This window comes from Biomphalaria glabrata, chromosome 7, assembly GCF_947242115.1.
Source record: "Biomphalaria glabrata chromosome 7, xgBioGlab47.1, whole genome shotgun sequence".
Lineage (NCBI taxonomy): Eukaryota > Metazoa > Mollusca > Gastropoda > Planorbidae > Biomphalaria > Biomphalaria glabrata.
The window spans coordinates 20509339-20526569 of NC_074717.1; the positions used below are offsets into that span (position 1 = coordinate 20509339).

The window sequence follows — 17231 nt, forward strand, 5'->3', positions numbered from 1 at the left end:
GACTTTTCTGCAACCAGTAAATTTTCATTGCTTGAAAATTAATATTTAAATAGTAATTTTTTTTATAGAAATTAATTTGTGTTATTTAAAAAGGGCATGCATTCTTTGATTTTATATCTCAAGTTTCATTTTCTAAAAATGAACAATAATGTTTTATACTTTTAATAGAAGCATTTTTCGCATGCCGAAACGGTAAGATATTAATTCCGTCCGAATGTGAAAAATAATTCCAGAGTCAAAGAGTTAAGCATACAAAATTATTTACATTCCCTCTTGACCACTGACAAAGTTTTTTTCATTCATTTGTTTTTTTTAAATAACCGTAATTATTTCTGTTCAATACTATTTTGGCCAAAAGTTGTTTTTTTGGCTTCAAACTGATCAACAAACAAAAGTTAACAAGAGGCTTTTGAAATTATTGACATACCTTTTATTTTGTAAAAACATTCCTTGATTAAGCTGCATAGGCTTATCAGGAGTCTGGTAGTTCAAAGCCACCATCTGACACCCATAGTTCCATTTAGGTATTGGGTCAAAGTTTGTGGAAGTCCATCTTAAAAATTTAGGATATACTCGACTAATCTGGTATTGATTGTAGCTGAGGAAAAAATATTCAACATTTTAATCTGTAAACAAAAATCTAATGTGATACAGAAGATAAGAAATGTTTCAAAATGTTTTAGAAGCAGAAGCGTGTTTTTTTCCCTTTATATAGAAGATTTTAATGTCTATAAATCATTATAACAGTTGAAGATTATTATTCTTTGGCAAGAGACATAGAACCTTAGTTAGGTCAATGCAAATTAAAAATGTAAACTTTGGTTCTGACAAAAAAACTTTTAAAGGCTAAATAAATTTGTTACTTTAAGCATGAGCCAATTTGATAAAAAATTTTTTTTTAGCGACCTTTACAAAAGTTGAGTAGCTAAAAGAAAGTTATAAAATCAACAATGAAATGAAAATGATTTTAACAGAGGCCAAAACAAAACTGCACTAATATGAGGCTTCCTTGAAAGCAAGAAATGACAATCCCAAAACTCACCGGATAAGTTCTCTGTCATCTTTGCTAACACGCTCTTCACTAAATGAAGAGATTTCACTAAACTTGCCAGGTCCTGCATAATAACAAGTGAACAACTTTTTAACATATGGAAATGAAATCAAATATGTTTTGTGCAAGGCATAATGAACCATTTTATGTGATCCTTTTATATGTCCAAGTCAAGCACACACACACACCTTTATAGTTGTATCAAAATAAAAGAAAATTGATAACTGTTGCATTAAAAAATAAACCATACAAATAAACAGGAAAAATTAGACTGTTCTGTGAAGAAGTAACAAAGAGGAATTTCTAAATAAAGACAACTTGTTGAGGCTCTGATTTATCCCTGTGTTTTAATATACAAAATATAATTATGTAATAATAATATAATGTTTGTAATTAGTGTGGAAGGAGAGCACATTGATTCTGTAATTATATATACAGGGTTTCTGCACCAAAGTCAATATGAAATTCAAGGAGTTTTCCAGGACTTTTCCAGGAGAAATTTTAAAATTCCAGGACATAAAATTCGCGCAAAAATATAGTCAAAGTGGATTATTATTATTGCTCATTAATCTTCGGACTATAATATACATACATACATATATTTATATATATATATATACATATATATATATATACATACATACATACATATATATATATATATATGTGTAAGTTATCTTTTAATCTAGTAACAACTTGACTGTCATCCCAAAACCTCAAACAAACATTTTTCTTTTCAAAGATTTATTAAAGAACATTACAAATGTTTGCTATTTCATTTTTTAAAAAATAAGAAACATTCTTAGAGTTGCCTTCTCTGTGGTGGAAATGTAGGCTACATTTTTAGTTCCTATGTGTATGTAGGCCTAATGTTTTATTGTTTTATTAACTGTGCTTAAATCCTCCTCATAAACAGAGCCTGTAACATGCAGGCCTATTTGTGTGTTTAGTTGGCATTTGCTTACTAAATAATAATGACTTTTGGATTTTTTTTTTTTGGGGGGGGGGGTAATTAAACCCATTAGCGTTTTTTTTTCCAAGTACAATTTCTTTTTCAACTATGTAGTTTCCCTGTCTTTTACGACCGAAATAACTTTTACGGGCTTTCACAGCTGTGTGCGAAATATTTTGCTTAAATCTACAGTAGATCTAGAGTCTAGATTTCTAGATCTAAGTCAGAAAATTCGCGGACTTTTCACGGCTGTGAGTGAATTATCTTTACTAGATTCTATGATTTAGTGTAAAATTTAGAGTCAAGATCTAAATTTAAGACACTAAAATTCGCGACTTTTCACGGCTGTGTGAGAATTATCTTCACCTATCTACTGTAAATTTAGACTCTAGATCTAGGTGACTAAATCCGCGGATTTTTCGCGGCTGTGTGACAATTATGTTCCCTGAAACTACCGTAAATCAAGACTTTAGATCTAAGTCACAAAATTTCGCGGACTTTTCACGGATGTGTGACAATTATCTTCCCTTAATCTACCGTAAATCTAGACTCTAGATCTAAGTCACTAAAATTCGCGGACTTTTCACAGCTATGTGAGAATTATCTTCACCGAATCTAACGTAAATCCAGACTCAAGATCTAATTTAAGACACTAAAATTTGCGAATTTTTCTAGGCTTCACTACATTCTAGAGCTAGTGATTTAGCGTAAATCTAGAATCTAGCGTATTTCTAGAATAATCTAGACATTAGACTTAGATGTATCGAGATCATTAAATTGACTAAAATTCACGAAGTTTTCAAGTTAGGTTGTGAAGTATCTTCACTAGATCTAAATCTAAATACTATTTCTAGCTAGAGTCGAGATGATTTACGCAAAAACACTCTGTTACAACAAGATTTTAGGTTAGGGAGGGCCCTTCAGAAAAATAATCATTATAATGCCAGGTGAAATGCCCTTGCTTTTAGCCAAGGCCATCTTCAATCACGAGAACACGCTTCACATTCTGCGCAAACCTACTTGGTGGATTGACTAGCTATACCTACTTGATGGATTGACAAGCTAGACCTACTTGATGGATTGACTAGCTAGACCTACTTGATGGATTGACTAGCTAGACCTACTTGATGGATTGACTAGCTATACCTACTTGATGGATTGACTAGCTAGACCTACTTGATGGATTGACTAGCTAGACCTACTTGATGGATTGACTAACTATACCTACTTGATGGATTGACAAGCTAGACCTACATGATGGATTGACTAGCTAGACCTACTTGATGGATTGACTAGCTAGACCTACTTGATGGATTGACTAGCTTGACCTACTTGATGGATTGACTAACTATACCTACTTGATAGATTGACTAGCTAGACCTACTTGATGGATTGACTAACTATACCTACTTGATAGATTGACAAGCTAGACCTACTTGATAGATTGACAAGCTAGACCTACTTGATGGATTGACTAACTATACCTACTTGATGGATTGACTAGCTAGACCTACTTGATGGATTGACTAGCTAGACCTACTTGATGGATTGACTAACTATACCTACTTGATGGATTGACAAGCTAGACCTACTTGATGGATTGACTAGCTAGACCTACTTGATGGATTGACTAACTATACCTACTTGATGGATTGACTAACTATACCTACTTGATGGATTGACTAGCTAGACCTACTTGATGGATTGACTAGCTAGACCTACTTGATGGATTGACTAACTATACCTACTTGATGGATTGACTAGCTAGACCTACTTGATGGATTGACTAACTATACCTACTTGATAGATTGACAAGCTAGACCTACTTGATGGATTGACTAGCTAGACCTACTTGATAGATTGACTAACTATACCTACTTGATGGATTGACTAGCTAGACCTACTTGATGGATTGACTAGCGATACCTACTTGATGGATTGACAATCTAGACCTACTTGATAGATTGACTAGCTAGACCTACTTGATGGATTGACTAGCTAGACCTACTTGATGGATTGACTAGCTAGACCTACTTGATGGATTGACTAGCTAGACCTACTTGATGGATTGACTAACAATACCTACTTGATGGATTGACTAACTATACCTACTTGATGGATTGACTAGCTAGACCTACTTGATGGATTGACTAGCTAGACCTACTTGATGGATTGACTAACTATACCTACTTGATGGATTGACTAGCTAGACCTACTTGATGGATTGACTAAATATACCTACTTGATAGATTGACAAGCTAGACCTACTTGATGGATTGACTAGCTAGACCTACTTGATAGATTGACTAACTATACCTACTTGATAGATTGACAAGCTAGACCTACTTGATGGATTGACTAGCTAGACCTACTTGATGGATTGACTAACTATACCTACTTGATGGATTGACTAGCTATATCTACTTGATGGATTGACTAGCTAGACCTACTTGATGGATTGACAAGCTAGACCTACTTGATGGATTGACTAGCTAGACCTACTTGATGGATTGACTAGCGATACCTACTTGATGGATTGACAATCTAGACCTACTTGATAGATTGACTAGCTAGACCTACTTGATGGATTGACTAGCTAGACCTACTTGATGGATTGACTAGCTAGACCTACTTGATGGATTGACTAACTATACCTACTTGATGGATTGACTAGCTAGACCTACTTGATGGATTGACTAACTATACCTACTTGATAGATTGACAAGCTAGACCTACTTGATGGATTGACTAGCTAGACCTACTTGATAGATTGACTAACTATACCTACTTGATAGATTGACAAGCTAGACCTACTTGATGGATTGACTAACTATACCTACTTGATGGATTGACTAGCTATATCTACTTGATGGATTGACTAGCTAGACCTACTTGATGGATTGACAAGCTAGACCTACTTGATGGATTGACTAGCTAGACCTACTTGATGGATTGACTAGCGATACCTACTTGATGGATTGACAATCTAGACCTACTTGATAGATTGACTAGCTAGACCTACTTGATGGATTGACTAGCTAGACCTACTTGATGCATTGACTAGCTATACCTACTTGATGGATTGACAATCTAGACCTACTTGATGGATTGACTAGCTATACCTACTTGATAGATTGACTAGCTATACCTACTTGATGGATTGACTAGCTAGACCTACTTGATGGATTGACTAGCTAGACCTACTTGATGGATTGTATGGAACTGCCTGGCAATAAATGACAAGGTCAGATAATTCTTGTGCAATGTTTCGATTCTTTTCTTCTTTTTGTTTTTTTTCAAACTGAACAAAAGAAAAAATGAAATAATGAACATTATATTTTTAAAATACACAATAACAGAAATGTATAACTTCTGAACACAGTTCTTCCTAAACAAACCTCTTCTCCAATCTTAGCTTTGGATTCACACAGCAGACGATGCCAGTCATCAGCCTCTGCTTTGACTTTGGATCCAATGTAAACGTTAGAGACAAGGTTGGGGTTGATCAGAGTGAAGTAGTGCATGCCATCCCTGGAGTAAGTCGTGCTCTCATCTGAAATAGCCACAAATGAAATTCAGAAAGAGACTAAATGGGCCTTTAACCTAACTTACAATTAATTAACAGAATACAAATTATTATAATAATGCCTTAAACCTAACATACAATTAATAACAAATTATTATAATAATAATCTTTATTATCCATAAGGATTTGTCTTACAGTTTATGCACTACACCAAACAAAACATAACTATAGAAAACAAAATATACATTTACAAAAAAGTTACATGTGAAATGTTTATTTAGATTGTTTATTTAATGATTTCAACAATGGAGTTTTTTTTTCTGTTTGTCTTTGAACATTTTAAACCATGCAGTGGCAATTGCACTACTTTAAAGTTTGGATTTTTGTAGTCAAAAGTCAGCTATTCATATAAGTCAACAAAATATTGTTTTTAACATAAATCTAAATTAATTGTGGATAAAAAATAAGTACACATCTTTATGTCATTGCATAATGTTTTTACAAGGTGTAATGTTTCTAAAAGGTGTAATGTCTTATCAGTCGTAGGAAGAAACAAGAACTAAGCCTAAGAATTAAAAAAAAATACAAAACACATTATGGCAATTCATTTCTCTATACTGTAAAAAAACATGACCACTAGTTTAGTAACATGAAAATTTTGAAGATCTGAGATGCACAAAAAGCTTTAAAATAGTTGACCATGCATGCTCACCAAAATAACAGTCTGACAGTCGAAGAAACTCTTCTCCTGGCCCATCTGAGTCGACATTCTCTACACTCTGTTCATGGCCTAAGACCTGGACATAATTGGCAGGAAATAATTTATTAACATCTCCACCATGGTCCCCTCTCCACCTGTAAACAATGAGAGAGAAAGAAACTAAAATGCAAACTACATGAAATATTTTTTTATAAAAGCTGAATGAGGTAGAAGTCTAAAGATAAGGTCTAAGAATGTTATTAGTATTGACAATAAAAGAAATAATTTCTATAAATCAATTTACAATTTGTTAAATCGATCTATAGCCTTTTTATCAATAAATTAATTGACCGATAAGCTAAAATACATTATTAAAAAAATCTATTTTTAAGAAAAAAAATCATGTGCTGTGAACCATTGGTTAAAAATATAAATGTTTATTTTACCAGAGTTCATCAGCTATTAAGACATTGTTTATATGAGCTCCTCTTTTAAAGGACAATTCATCTGAATTACTGCCATGAAAATCGTACAGTGCTACCACAGTTGCCTGAAGAAGAACAAGCAAATATAAATTAACCAAGATCAAAGCTAAATCTTATAGTTTATAAAAACTTGCTTAAACCAATCAAACGTTGTAGTTTTTAACTCTACAGCATTACTCTCAGGGAGTAACTTTGCTAGTGTTGGTGAGTGTGGCATTACTCATTGCAAGTAACTTGGTAAATGATTCAATCAGTGTGAATCCAACAAAAAGAAATATTACATTTCAACATCCTATCTTCTATGAAAGGTTCTAGCTCCATTGGAAAAGTGCATTTGTACTCAGGACCAGGACAATCAATGTACTAAAGCCTTTGAGGAGAAAGACTAAATATAATCATATAGTCTAATAGAAAAATATAACAATAATAAAATGTGGCTACACAGTCTTGGCTGAGATCAACTGACCATGCCTGTGTAAGAGATCTACAGCTGTCACCTGTGAAAATATTTCCAGGCGCTCTCTTCTATGTCAGTTAAAGCAAGCTGCACTTGAGCTAGCATTTAAAGCATTTTCAGCAGGGGGTGTGGGGGTGGGGCAACCATCCTTCAGCTCATACAGTTGTTTCCACAGTATATACGCCCTATCCAGCATAACTGTCAAACAATAAGCAATGCCTGTACACATTCCATCACTATTTGTAATATTGTCTTGCCCGTGATGGAGCATAGACACTTTTGATAAAGAAGCCTTTGTTTTATTCTGTACAGGACTCAGGCCTCAGGGCTATGCAGACTAAAAATGGTATCCCTTTCATTCACTAAGAATGTCACTGCTTGTGAAGTCTAAAACATGAACTGACAGACTGACACAAGTATTATGGTCTAGGAAGTGTCTTGTAAATCAACATTAAGAGGCATGCCAAGATTTCGTTTGAAATAGAACAATCAAAGTAACAATATGACTCCAAACAAAATAGCTGCTGAGATTACTTTCACTGGTTATTGGTTTCAACCTGTTTAGTGGCAAGAAGAATTTTTATAAAGGACAGTCTAGGTGAGCTCTAGAACTTTCTCCTATTCCAAGTCAAAAGGATAAGTGTGAGACAATGACTCAATCTATGATGAAGGCATGTTTGTAATTTAGAAGATAAGAAAATGACTGATGACTTCTTGCCTATTAAGGTGAGTACTGATGTTTAACTCTGTGTCCTAGATGAGCTAAATATACTTTTTTGCTTAAGTTCATAAGCAGTTTTACTATTATTCTAGCTTGGAGCAAAACTTAACATGTTTTGTACCAGTCTTCATTGAGATTCGAACCCAGGTTAGGAAACAAAGTGTTGAACCACTCCATCATCATTTCTCCGATGTAGTTAAAAATTTAGGAATTCTTGAGATGAGATTTTTTTTCCATTTTTGACCTGTATTTGTATAAGAATTGTCTACTCTAAACTCAAGTTAGAGCTTTACATTTAAGTTATTGGATTAACATAGCTTCATGACTTGCTACTATTTGTAGACTTGTGTGTATAAAGTAGGACTGATTTCTATCTTGTTATATGCAAGCATTAAATTTCATCATATTATCCTTCAATATATCATATTGATAAAATTCATTCAAATCCCTTAATCTATTTACTATGAATGTAATTAAATATCCAGGCAAATCTTTATTGGACTAGTGACTAGCACTTCTAGTCATGGCTGCACACCTACTAGAAACTGGCAGCTGCCACTTTGTCTTACCAGCTTTTCTGATAAAGAGAGTTCTGAGTAATCCCCTGGCACATGATATAAGTCCTGAGGAATAAAATAGAATTATAAAATACATTACCATGATGTATTGTATGTAAGAAGTAAGCAAGCATCTCAATTTGTTGTTTCTGTATCATTAGTAGATAGAATTATACAGAAAAATAGTATTTTAAAAATAAAAAATTTGCAATAGAAAACGAATTAAAATTAATTCATTATTACATTTCTCTATTTTAAAAAAGATTAATTTTAATCCACAGAAAGGCATTTATAATGCGAGAGGCACTAATAGTAATATTTAATTTTGCAGCTTTCTATTAACTGCCCTTGTACACTCAGAGTAATTACCATAGATATTAGTGATAAAAATCAATTGATTATAGTCTTGATTTGTAAATATTTCTTAAAAATGGCCAAGTATCAATAAAGATGTAGGCCTTGAGCTTGATGCCTAGACAGGATTACTAGTCAAATTTGAAATAAAAGAAACTCTGAAACACTACAGACTGTTTCAACTAAGTTACTATTTATTATGATTCAATCATATTTCTACACTGGTGCTGTGAAACACTTTCCAAGTAAACTAGAAAGCTCTTTAAACGCTAAAAAAATACCTGAATGAATTCAGGTGTGTGATCCTTATCTAGCACTTAAGGTAAGACATAAAGTAAGTACCCTGAGAATGCAGAGACTTGTCCCTATATTTGATTTTATCACAGGATTTTTGTGTGTGCACATTAGCTGAAGAGACCATTGCCTTTTTTTTCAAAGCTTATATCAACTCACTCTGTCTGTCTGGTCAAAGGTTTTTACATGTTATTTCTACCACACCCAAACCGAATCAAGATGAAATTTCGCACAATTATTTCTTTTACCTGACAAAACAAAAAATCAATTAAAAAAAAATAAACAAAACACCCAATTTTTTAATTAACTATTGGTAATTAATTATTTTCTTTGGTACTGAACAAGGGAAAGAAATTGTACTTGACTGACCTGTGGTATAAGCTGAATTAGTCCCCTTATAGGTCACTGCTATTAAGTTTGAAACTTAAAATATATAATTATAAAACCTTCTATTTTCATAACCATTTCATTAGCACAGTGGTTAGCATGTCAGCATGAGCCTGGAGTTTGAATTCAGGTCATTCCAGACAAGTGATAGGATCATAGCGTATTGAGAAAGCTAAAAGCATGAAATAGCGCTAAACAAAAACAATTGGTAAAAATATTTCTAGATTTAATTTAATTACATGACTGATCTAAACTAATTGATAACTATTCTTAGTATAAGCTTTATTTAAAAAAAATTTTTAAAAATATTTTTCTAATTGTATAACTGAGACATGTGTTTATTATTATTTGTTTCTTTTTTTTCTAGCCACAAAGTTTATGTCAACTAGTGTCAACAATCTATTTGTACATTTTATGTCTATTCAAAGAGGTACTAACATCATCAGCTGTTTCTTCCATCTTGTCCATGGATGCTGGCAACTTCAGCCTGGCTGTCTTGTACAGTGGGTGCAAAGTGAAATACTCAATCAGTTTCTGCATTGTGGCAAAACGATATTTTCCTCCCAGTACAAACTTGTTTCTTTTGTATTCTATCTGATAGTGAGAGATTCTGCGATGATATCTGCAAATCAGAAACATACCAAAAAAAAAGACAATTCTATGAGCAATTTTTTTGACACTCAAACATTGAAATCAGCTACTTTTTAAAATAAGTTTTTAGATGCTGAGCTTTTAAATCTTCATTTGTTCCACACAAAAATAGCAGAAGATTGGGTTTTGGAGTTAAAAGTCATGAACTTCTTACTGTCAAAAGTTAACAGCCTCCTTTAGGGCAATGTACTGTAAGGTAAGGTTATATATATTATGGTTAAGTCTGGAACATTTACAGGGCTCCTCATTTATCTATTGATAGGTAGCCAGTACTATGAGCTCACTTGGTGGAATAGGTCTTCAGGCTGGCATTCTTTCACAGGAACAGCAATGACCTCTATTTAGCAAATTATATGAATTGTGTTTATGTCACATTTAGTTTCAAAGACAGGATGAACTAAGTGTTAGCAAAATAATAAGTGCTACCAAATTTAAGACAAGATATGTAATTATAGAAATAATTAAAATAAAGTAAGATACATTCTGCATTTTCTGCAAAGAAGTTGAAAAAAACCCAACAAATTAATGTTTCTTATGAATCAAACAATTAAAATTTGTTTATGAAACATTGCTTAAAAAGTTTGAATCACTCAAAATAAAAAATATACTGAGCTATAGACTTAAAGAAAGAATTAGGACACTGGCTAAGCAGAAAGTCAAAATAATGAGAACTGTTAATGGTTACATTATGTATCCAAGACAATGAAACAAATTTTATTTCAACATTTATTAATGAACTTATGTTGCTAATAGAAACTTTGTACAATTACCTTAATGTGAGAGAGAAACAACTATCTAATGAGCTTGGTCGTATTAGATAAACACCATCTTGTGGTATTCTTTTAAGGAAATCTTCAGCACTGGACCTATCAATGTATCTAAAGAACCAACTGAAAAGAAAAATTTTAAATATTTATGAATTATAAGTAAAATGCTTGCAATGATGCAAATAAATAAAGATACAAGCTGGATTTCACATTAAAACTGAAAAGAACATTCAAGAGCTATGTTCCCTTTAAGACCTAGGGGACTGTGAAGCAGGTGACTTAAAATATTATTGATTTCTAGTGATGTCGTGAAGTGAGCTACCCTACACTTTATGTTTGGTATCAATAAGCAAAGGATGAAAAATTCTAAAGAACTTTGTGGCATTTTATGTCTCAAGAGACAATCTCTTTCTCACATGAGTAAAGGTACACAGCTGCTGTCACAGAATGGGCATCACCAGATGCTGCAGCACCCTTCTTTTTACTTTTGATGTGTATGCCATCTGCTATCAAAGACTCTCCTAACTTTCTCTCCATGTTGATTTTGAAGAGCTTCATGTCAAGCATGCAAGCATTAAGAAACAAAATAAAAACACAAAATTTGGCCGAACTGCAGCTCTCATGCCTTCTATTAAATCACCACACAGAATATCTTACGAGAGTTGACCTAGAACATGGCCAAGCCAGCCAAAGCGTCTACTACTGATAACAGCCTGAATGTCTGTTTAAATAATATTACCATAAACATACAATGTAGAGAGATCTGGCTTTTCCATTTAGATAATAAGACTGCAGACAAATAAATGTGCATTGGCTGTTCTATACAATATCTAAAAAATTGACAGCAGTGTGTCAAATCCTTTCTTTGGATATGGTTTATGATGAAACTTAGTAGGGTGTATTTTATCACTATAATAATTAAATAATTATGGATTACTAAGTAAGAAATTCTTCCTTCATCAACAATCAGCACAATCCCATTTCCAATGAACTCAAACAGTATAAACCCTTACAATTTAAAGTAATACCAATGTTTTATTTAGATATTTTGATAAACCCTTACAATTTAAAGTAATACCAATGTTTTATTTAGATATTTTGATACACCATTACAATTTAAAGTAATACCAATGTTTTATTTAGATATTTTGATACACCATTACAATTTAAAGTAATACCAATGTTTTATTTAGATATTTTGATACACCATTACAATTTAAAGTAATACCAATGTTTTATTTAGATATTTTGATACACCATTACAATTTAAAGTAATACCAATGTTTTATTTAGATATTTTGATACACCATTACAATTTAAAGTAATACCAATGTTTTATTTAGATATTTTGATACACCATTACAATTTAAAGTAATACCAATGTTTTATTTAGATATTTTGATACACCATTACAATTTAAAGTAATACCAATGTTTTATATAGATATTTTGATAAACCCTTACAATTTAAAGCAATACCAATGTTTTATATAGATATTTTGATAAACCCTTACAATCTAATTTAAAAATATACAGTATATTGAATAATTCCAAGGAAGGCCAACAGTCACAAACTAAATTAACTATCATCATATTTATTTATGAAAAATATAAACTTAGTTGAGTGTTTTAAGTGTCATGCAAATATATTTCACATTTACAGCATTCCCAAAGAATCTTCACTGGATCCAGTTTCAGAGCAATACAATAAAAAACAAAACTTATTACCAATAGCTAATTAACTAATGAGTTAATTTATTTTTATTAATTCTTGTTTTGTCAGATAAAATAAATAATTGTGCAAAATTTCAGCTTGATCTGAGATTAGGTGTGGGAGAAATAATGTGTACAAACATTTTACCCAACAGACAGAGTGAGTTGATGTTTATATTGTAAAAAAAAAAACCAACATAAACACTTTAATTTGATTGTCATACTTACGTTTCATGTTCAAACCCTAATTCTTTATTGATTGGATAGCTCAACTTCAAACTGATTTTTTTATCTTTGTAGGTCAATTTGTGGTCTCGATAATATCGGATCATTTCATTGAGGCTGTTATGCCATATTTCATTTCCAATCAAATAACGCTTTTGTCCATCAGGTTTTTCATGGCACTGAATCTTGCTGTGTGTGACCTTTCCCTGCACACTAGAAAATGATTTATATGTTGTTGTTTTTATTTCTATCAATTCTAAAATAATAATTTAATTTATATAGCACTATTAATACTCATTAGGACTTTCACTACCTAGCTATATTATTTTTATTATAAAGTGTTTTCTACAAGAATACAAACATTATACAGCCTAATGAGATGATATTAGTTGTTACAATTTTGAAATGAAAGGAGAAAAATTCACTCAAATAAGGAACATATTGAAACATCTTGTTTCTTTTACATATTGTCAATGAAAAAATCAATTATTGAATGAAATTACAAAGTTATTTTTTTTCATTCTATTGATTGTTCATTAGATGACCATTACAAGTGTAAGTATACATATTTACAAGCATTAAAACACTTGACTATTTAGTAATGAAGTAAATGTTAGAACCATGAATAAATAAACCAGAATTAACCACAAAACCCCAAGTCCACTTTCTTTTTGAACTACTAAAATTGCTACATATTTTTATTAACCACTTCCACAGTAGTCTTAGTCCCTGATTAAACCAGATTAGAGGTCTCTTTGCCTTACAGGGGAAATAAGCATCACACGAAATGACTAATTTTTTTCTTCAATCCTGTTGACTCTGTAAATAAACTAACATTCAACTTCTACTCTATCTTCCTAGCATCACTCACAGGAAGCTCATTGCAAGGCCACCACTCTCACTTTCCCGAACCAGGAATGTTCCATCTCCATGAGACCTGTTTTCCATAAGCAAAATAGCAGCCATATCACGTTTGATTTTGCCATGATACCACATTAAAGAGCTAAAGTCTTCTGATTCATCTTCTTCGTCACTCTCAAAATCGTGCTGTTATATTAAAACAGAAAAAATGATTTGATAATTAGAAAAGATTAAAAGGATAATAATATTGGATATTAATGTGTTTACCTTTAGCTTTGAAATCTTTGTTCTGACAAAAGTTGGAGCTTTTTTATTCATCATCCTACTTTTGTCATATTTAAATAGTTTTTAATTTAGTTTTGAACATTAAATGTTAAATTTAGTATGGAATAAAAGAATGATGCATGACCCACACATTACTAATGCATGACCCACACATGACTAATGCATGACCCACACATAACTAATGCATGACCCACACATGACTAATGCATGACCCACACATAACTAATGCATGACCCACACATGACTAATGCATGACCTACACTTGACTAATGCATCACCATCTTAAAGCATAGATATTTATACAAAATGTTATAAATGAAAATGTCAAAAAATAATTAATGGCACAGGTTCAACATTTTTACTATTTTGGTTCTAATAAGTTATCTTATATATTACAGGTTGACCCGACAAAATAGCGTGTTCAAAATAGCACTGATAAAATAGTGCGAAATTTCCCAACAAAAAAGTGCAAGACAAAATAGCGCGGACTTATATATGATTGGTATAAAAGTACTGGATTATTAGTAACTAGTCAACCGGCGGCGTAGCATACGCTGCTATTTTGCAGGGCCTGCCTTAGGCAACTGCAACCTATGTGACCGCAGTCATCATCATCAAACTCCATTAGAGTGAGGGCTTGAGAGGCTCAAATCCTCTCTTGCAAAAGCCCTGGACAGAAACCCTGCTGTCTTGCGTAGTGCATAAATGTCGCCATACAGGTCGAGAATTTTGGGTTTCCCAGACCTGTCGAGACGGAGATCAGCAAGTCTGGGGCAGTCAAACAGAATATGAGGCACGGTTTCCTCTTCTTCCCCGCAGCGGGGGCACCGTGAATCAAAATTTGGCCATAGCCGCGAGAAATATGAGCCAACAGGACAGTGGCCTGTCCCGCACTGTGCTATAATAGCTTGCTCAGGCCTGGACAGCCTCCACCACGGGGAAGTGCGGTCAGGGCGCCTCATGTGCTCCCAGACTCCATGGGCTTTTTGGGAATTGTCCCAGCACTCAAACCACTTTTCCATTTCTGTTTTTTGTATTATAGCCAGGGCTTGATGAAAGCTTACAGCCTGATCAGTGGGTGGAATTTGCCCTCCCTGGTGGGCCAAAGAGTCTGCGATTATGTTGCCAGTAGGACCCGCACTTTCATAGAACCCGCGCTGTATAAATTATTAAGTTAAACCGTTTTATAACTTAAAACAGATTTCTCGCGCCCTCCTGTCAATTTACCAGGAGTTCCTGGAAAACTCCCGAAATTGCAAATACATGAAAAAGTCCTTAAAATATACAGAAATTTATAGACAAAAATTGTCATTTTGGGGTGTCATTCAATATGGAAAACGCAAATCCTACAAACGATAAATAAAAGCGGCATTATGCAATACCCTTAATTGTGGAATCTGGTGAAAGAAGCTTCTCAAGCCTCAAACTAATGAAGAATTACTTGAGGTCAACAATTCTCAAAGATAGATTGAAACATTTGGTAATTCTTGCTATTGAGCGTGATGTATGTAGGAAACAGAATTATTATGATATACTTATGGCTTCGCTACACGCAAGGCTCGTAAAGTAATTCTGTATGTAGTAAAGAATGAATAAAATGCATAAACTCAAAAAAAAACACAAAGCACCTGGCTCTGATGGACTTCCGTCTGAAATAATAAAAATGGGTGGTGTCGCCGTAACCGAGAGGTTAACAGACTTGTTCGCTCTATGCTGGAAAAAGTGTGTGGTCCCACCTGAACTAAGAGACTCCGTAATCATATCCCTGTACAAAAAGGGTAACAAGTCTAACTGCTCCAACCATCGAGGCATTACACTTCTGTCAGGCGCAACTTGCCTTGGTTGACATAGAAGAGAGCACCTGGTTGCATGCAGCCTCCGAACGAGACAGCTGGAGGTCACTCACAAAGGCCACGGGATACACATTTGAGACCAAAAGAAAATCTGCTGCCAAGGACAGATGCAGACGGTGCAAAAAAAATCTAAATCTGCCACCTGCAGACAATGGTTATGCTTGCCCTAAATGTGGCAAAATATGTAGGTCACAGCTGGAGCTGTGCAGCCATGGGAAATACTGCATTCCTCACTAATCTTCGGACTCGAAGACAAGCCTTATATAATAAGTATGATACAAGCATAAATGAAACCATAATGAGGTTGGTTTACTACAAGAGACACAAAGATAAAGCAACAATTCTTATTTCAAATGCTAGGACAAACTTTTACTAATTCTCCTTCTTCCATAATGCTATTAGAGCATGAAATGGGTTGCCTGAATCAGCCAGGAAAACAAATGAATTGCAGATTTTAAGTGACTATTAGCATGCATGACTAGACTGACACAGGGATTGACTATGTCACAGATGCCATTATAGATTTATTTGTATATTTCACTTTTAAAAGCTTATGTGTAAATAGAAATATAAACCCTTGACTGAGCCTCAGGAATTACCCCACAAATCTAGACCCTTGACAGCACCTCAGGTTTTACCCAAGACGTAATTATGATGTTGCAAATCTATTGGTTGATTTGAAAATAAATAAAGACATTTTTTTAAAAGAGTTAGCGCCAGAGAATTGACGAGGGAAAAAGAAGGCCAGTCGATGAAAGAATTCCGTAGTAGATAGTCACGTTTCTAAGAGCTCTGATTTAAAGCCTTTGTAATGTTATTTATACTTGTTGATCTGTAACTTGTACATAAGCTGTACTTACGTTTTATATTTAAATAAAGTTCCAGAGTTGTGTTTTAACAAAGAATCTTTTATTGTGATTCCTAGATCGTCATTTATTCAACTATTTTAATTCAAGTAAAATCCCCGGCACCACAACACAAGTTGTGACATCTTGTGTGTATTGTGACAATCTGGCACTCTCCGACTAATAAAAGTTTATGGACAACTTCTAACGAAATTTATTCAAGATCTAGGACCAATTTCTAAACTCTTCAAAGGAACTTCATTATTATTTAACGGAGGACAGAATTTCTGTGTTTAACAGGTCAGTTGGTTATCGATAATTCTTTTATAAAGATTTTCATTAGAGTTACGTCTAACTCACGAAATCTATTATTATATGTAATTGGCAAAAGGAATAAGACCAATATACATAATAACTGGCATTATTAAAAGACCAGTAAATCAAATAACTGGCATTATAAAAAAGACCAGTAAAGCAAATAACTGGCAATATAAAAGACCAGTAAAGCAAATAACTGGCATTATATTCATTACAAAGAAGACCAGTAA

The 17231-nt window shown here is 33.4% G+C and overlaps 1 protein-coding gene across 9 annotated transcripts in view; it reads right to left on the reverse strand.

Moving 5' to 3' along the window:
• The window catches only part of LOC106070801 (1-phosphatidylinositol 4,5-bisphosphate phosphodiesterase gamma-1-like), a 60579-nt gene that overhangs the window by 11561 nt on the left and 31787 nt on the right, over window positions 1–17231 (reverse strand). For all 9 annotated transcript variants that reach the window (XM_056037021.1, XM_056037025.1, XM_056037020.1 and 6 more), the window contains 11 exons: window positions 13711–13886; window positions 12843–13052; window positions 10906–11025; window positions 9923–10106; window positions 8462–8515; window positions 6676–6779; window positions 6242–6384; window positions 5402–5556; window positions 5208–5304; window positions 1043–1115; window positions 428–598 (listed from right to left, as the gene is read on the reverse strand). In XM_056037021.1, coding sequence (XP_055892996.1) covers window positions 428–598; window positions 1043–1115; window positions 5208–5304; window positions 5402–5556; window positions 6242–6384; window positions 6676–6779; window positions 8462–8515; window positions 9923–10106; window positions 10906–11025; window positions 12843–13052; window positions 13711–13886 — 1487 coding nt within the window. The remainder of the gene's footprint in view (window positions 1–427; window positions 599–1042; window positions 1116–5207; window positions 5305–5401; window positions 5557–6241; window positions 6385–6675; window positions 6780–8461; window positions 8516–9922; window positions 10107–10905; window positions 11026–12842; window positions 13053–13710; window positions 13887–17231) is intronic.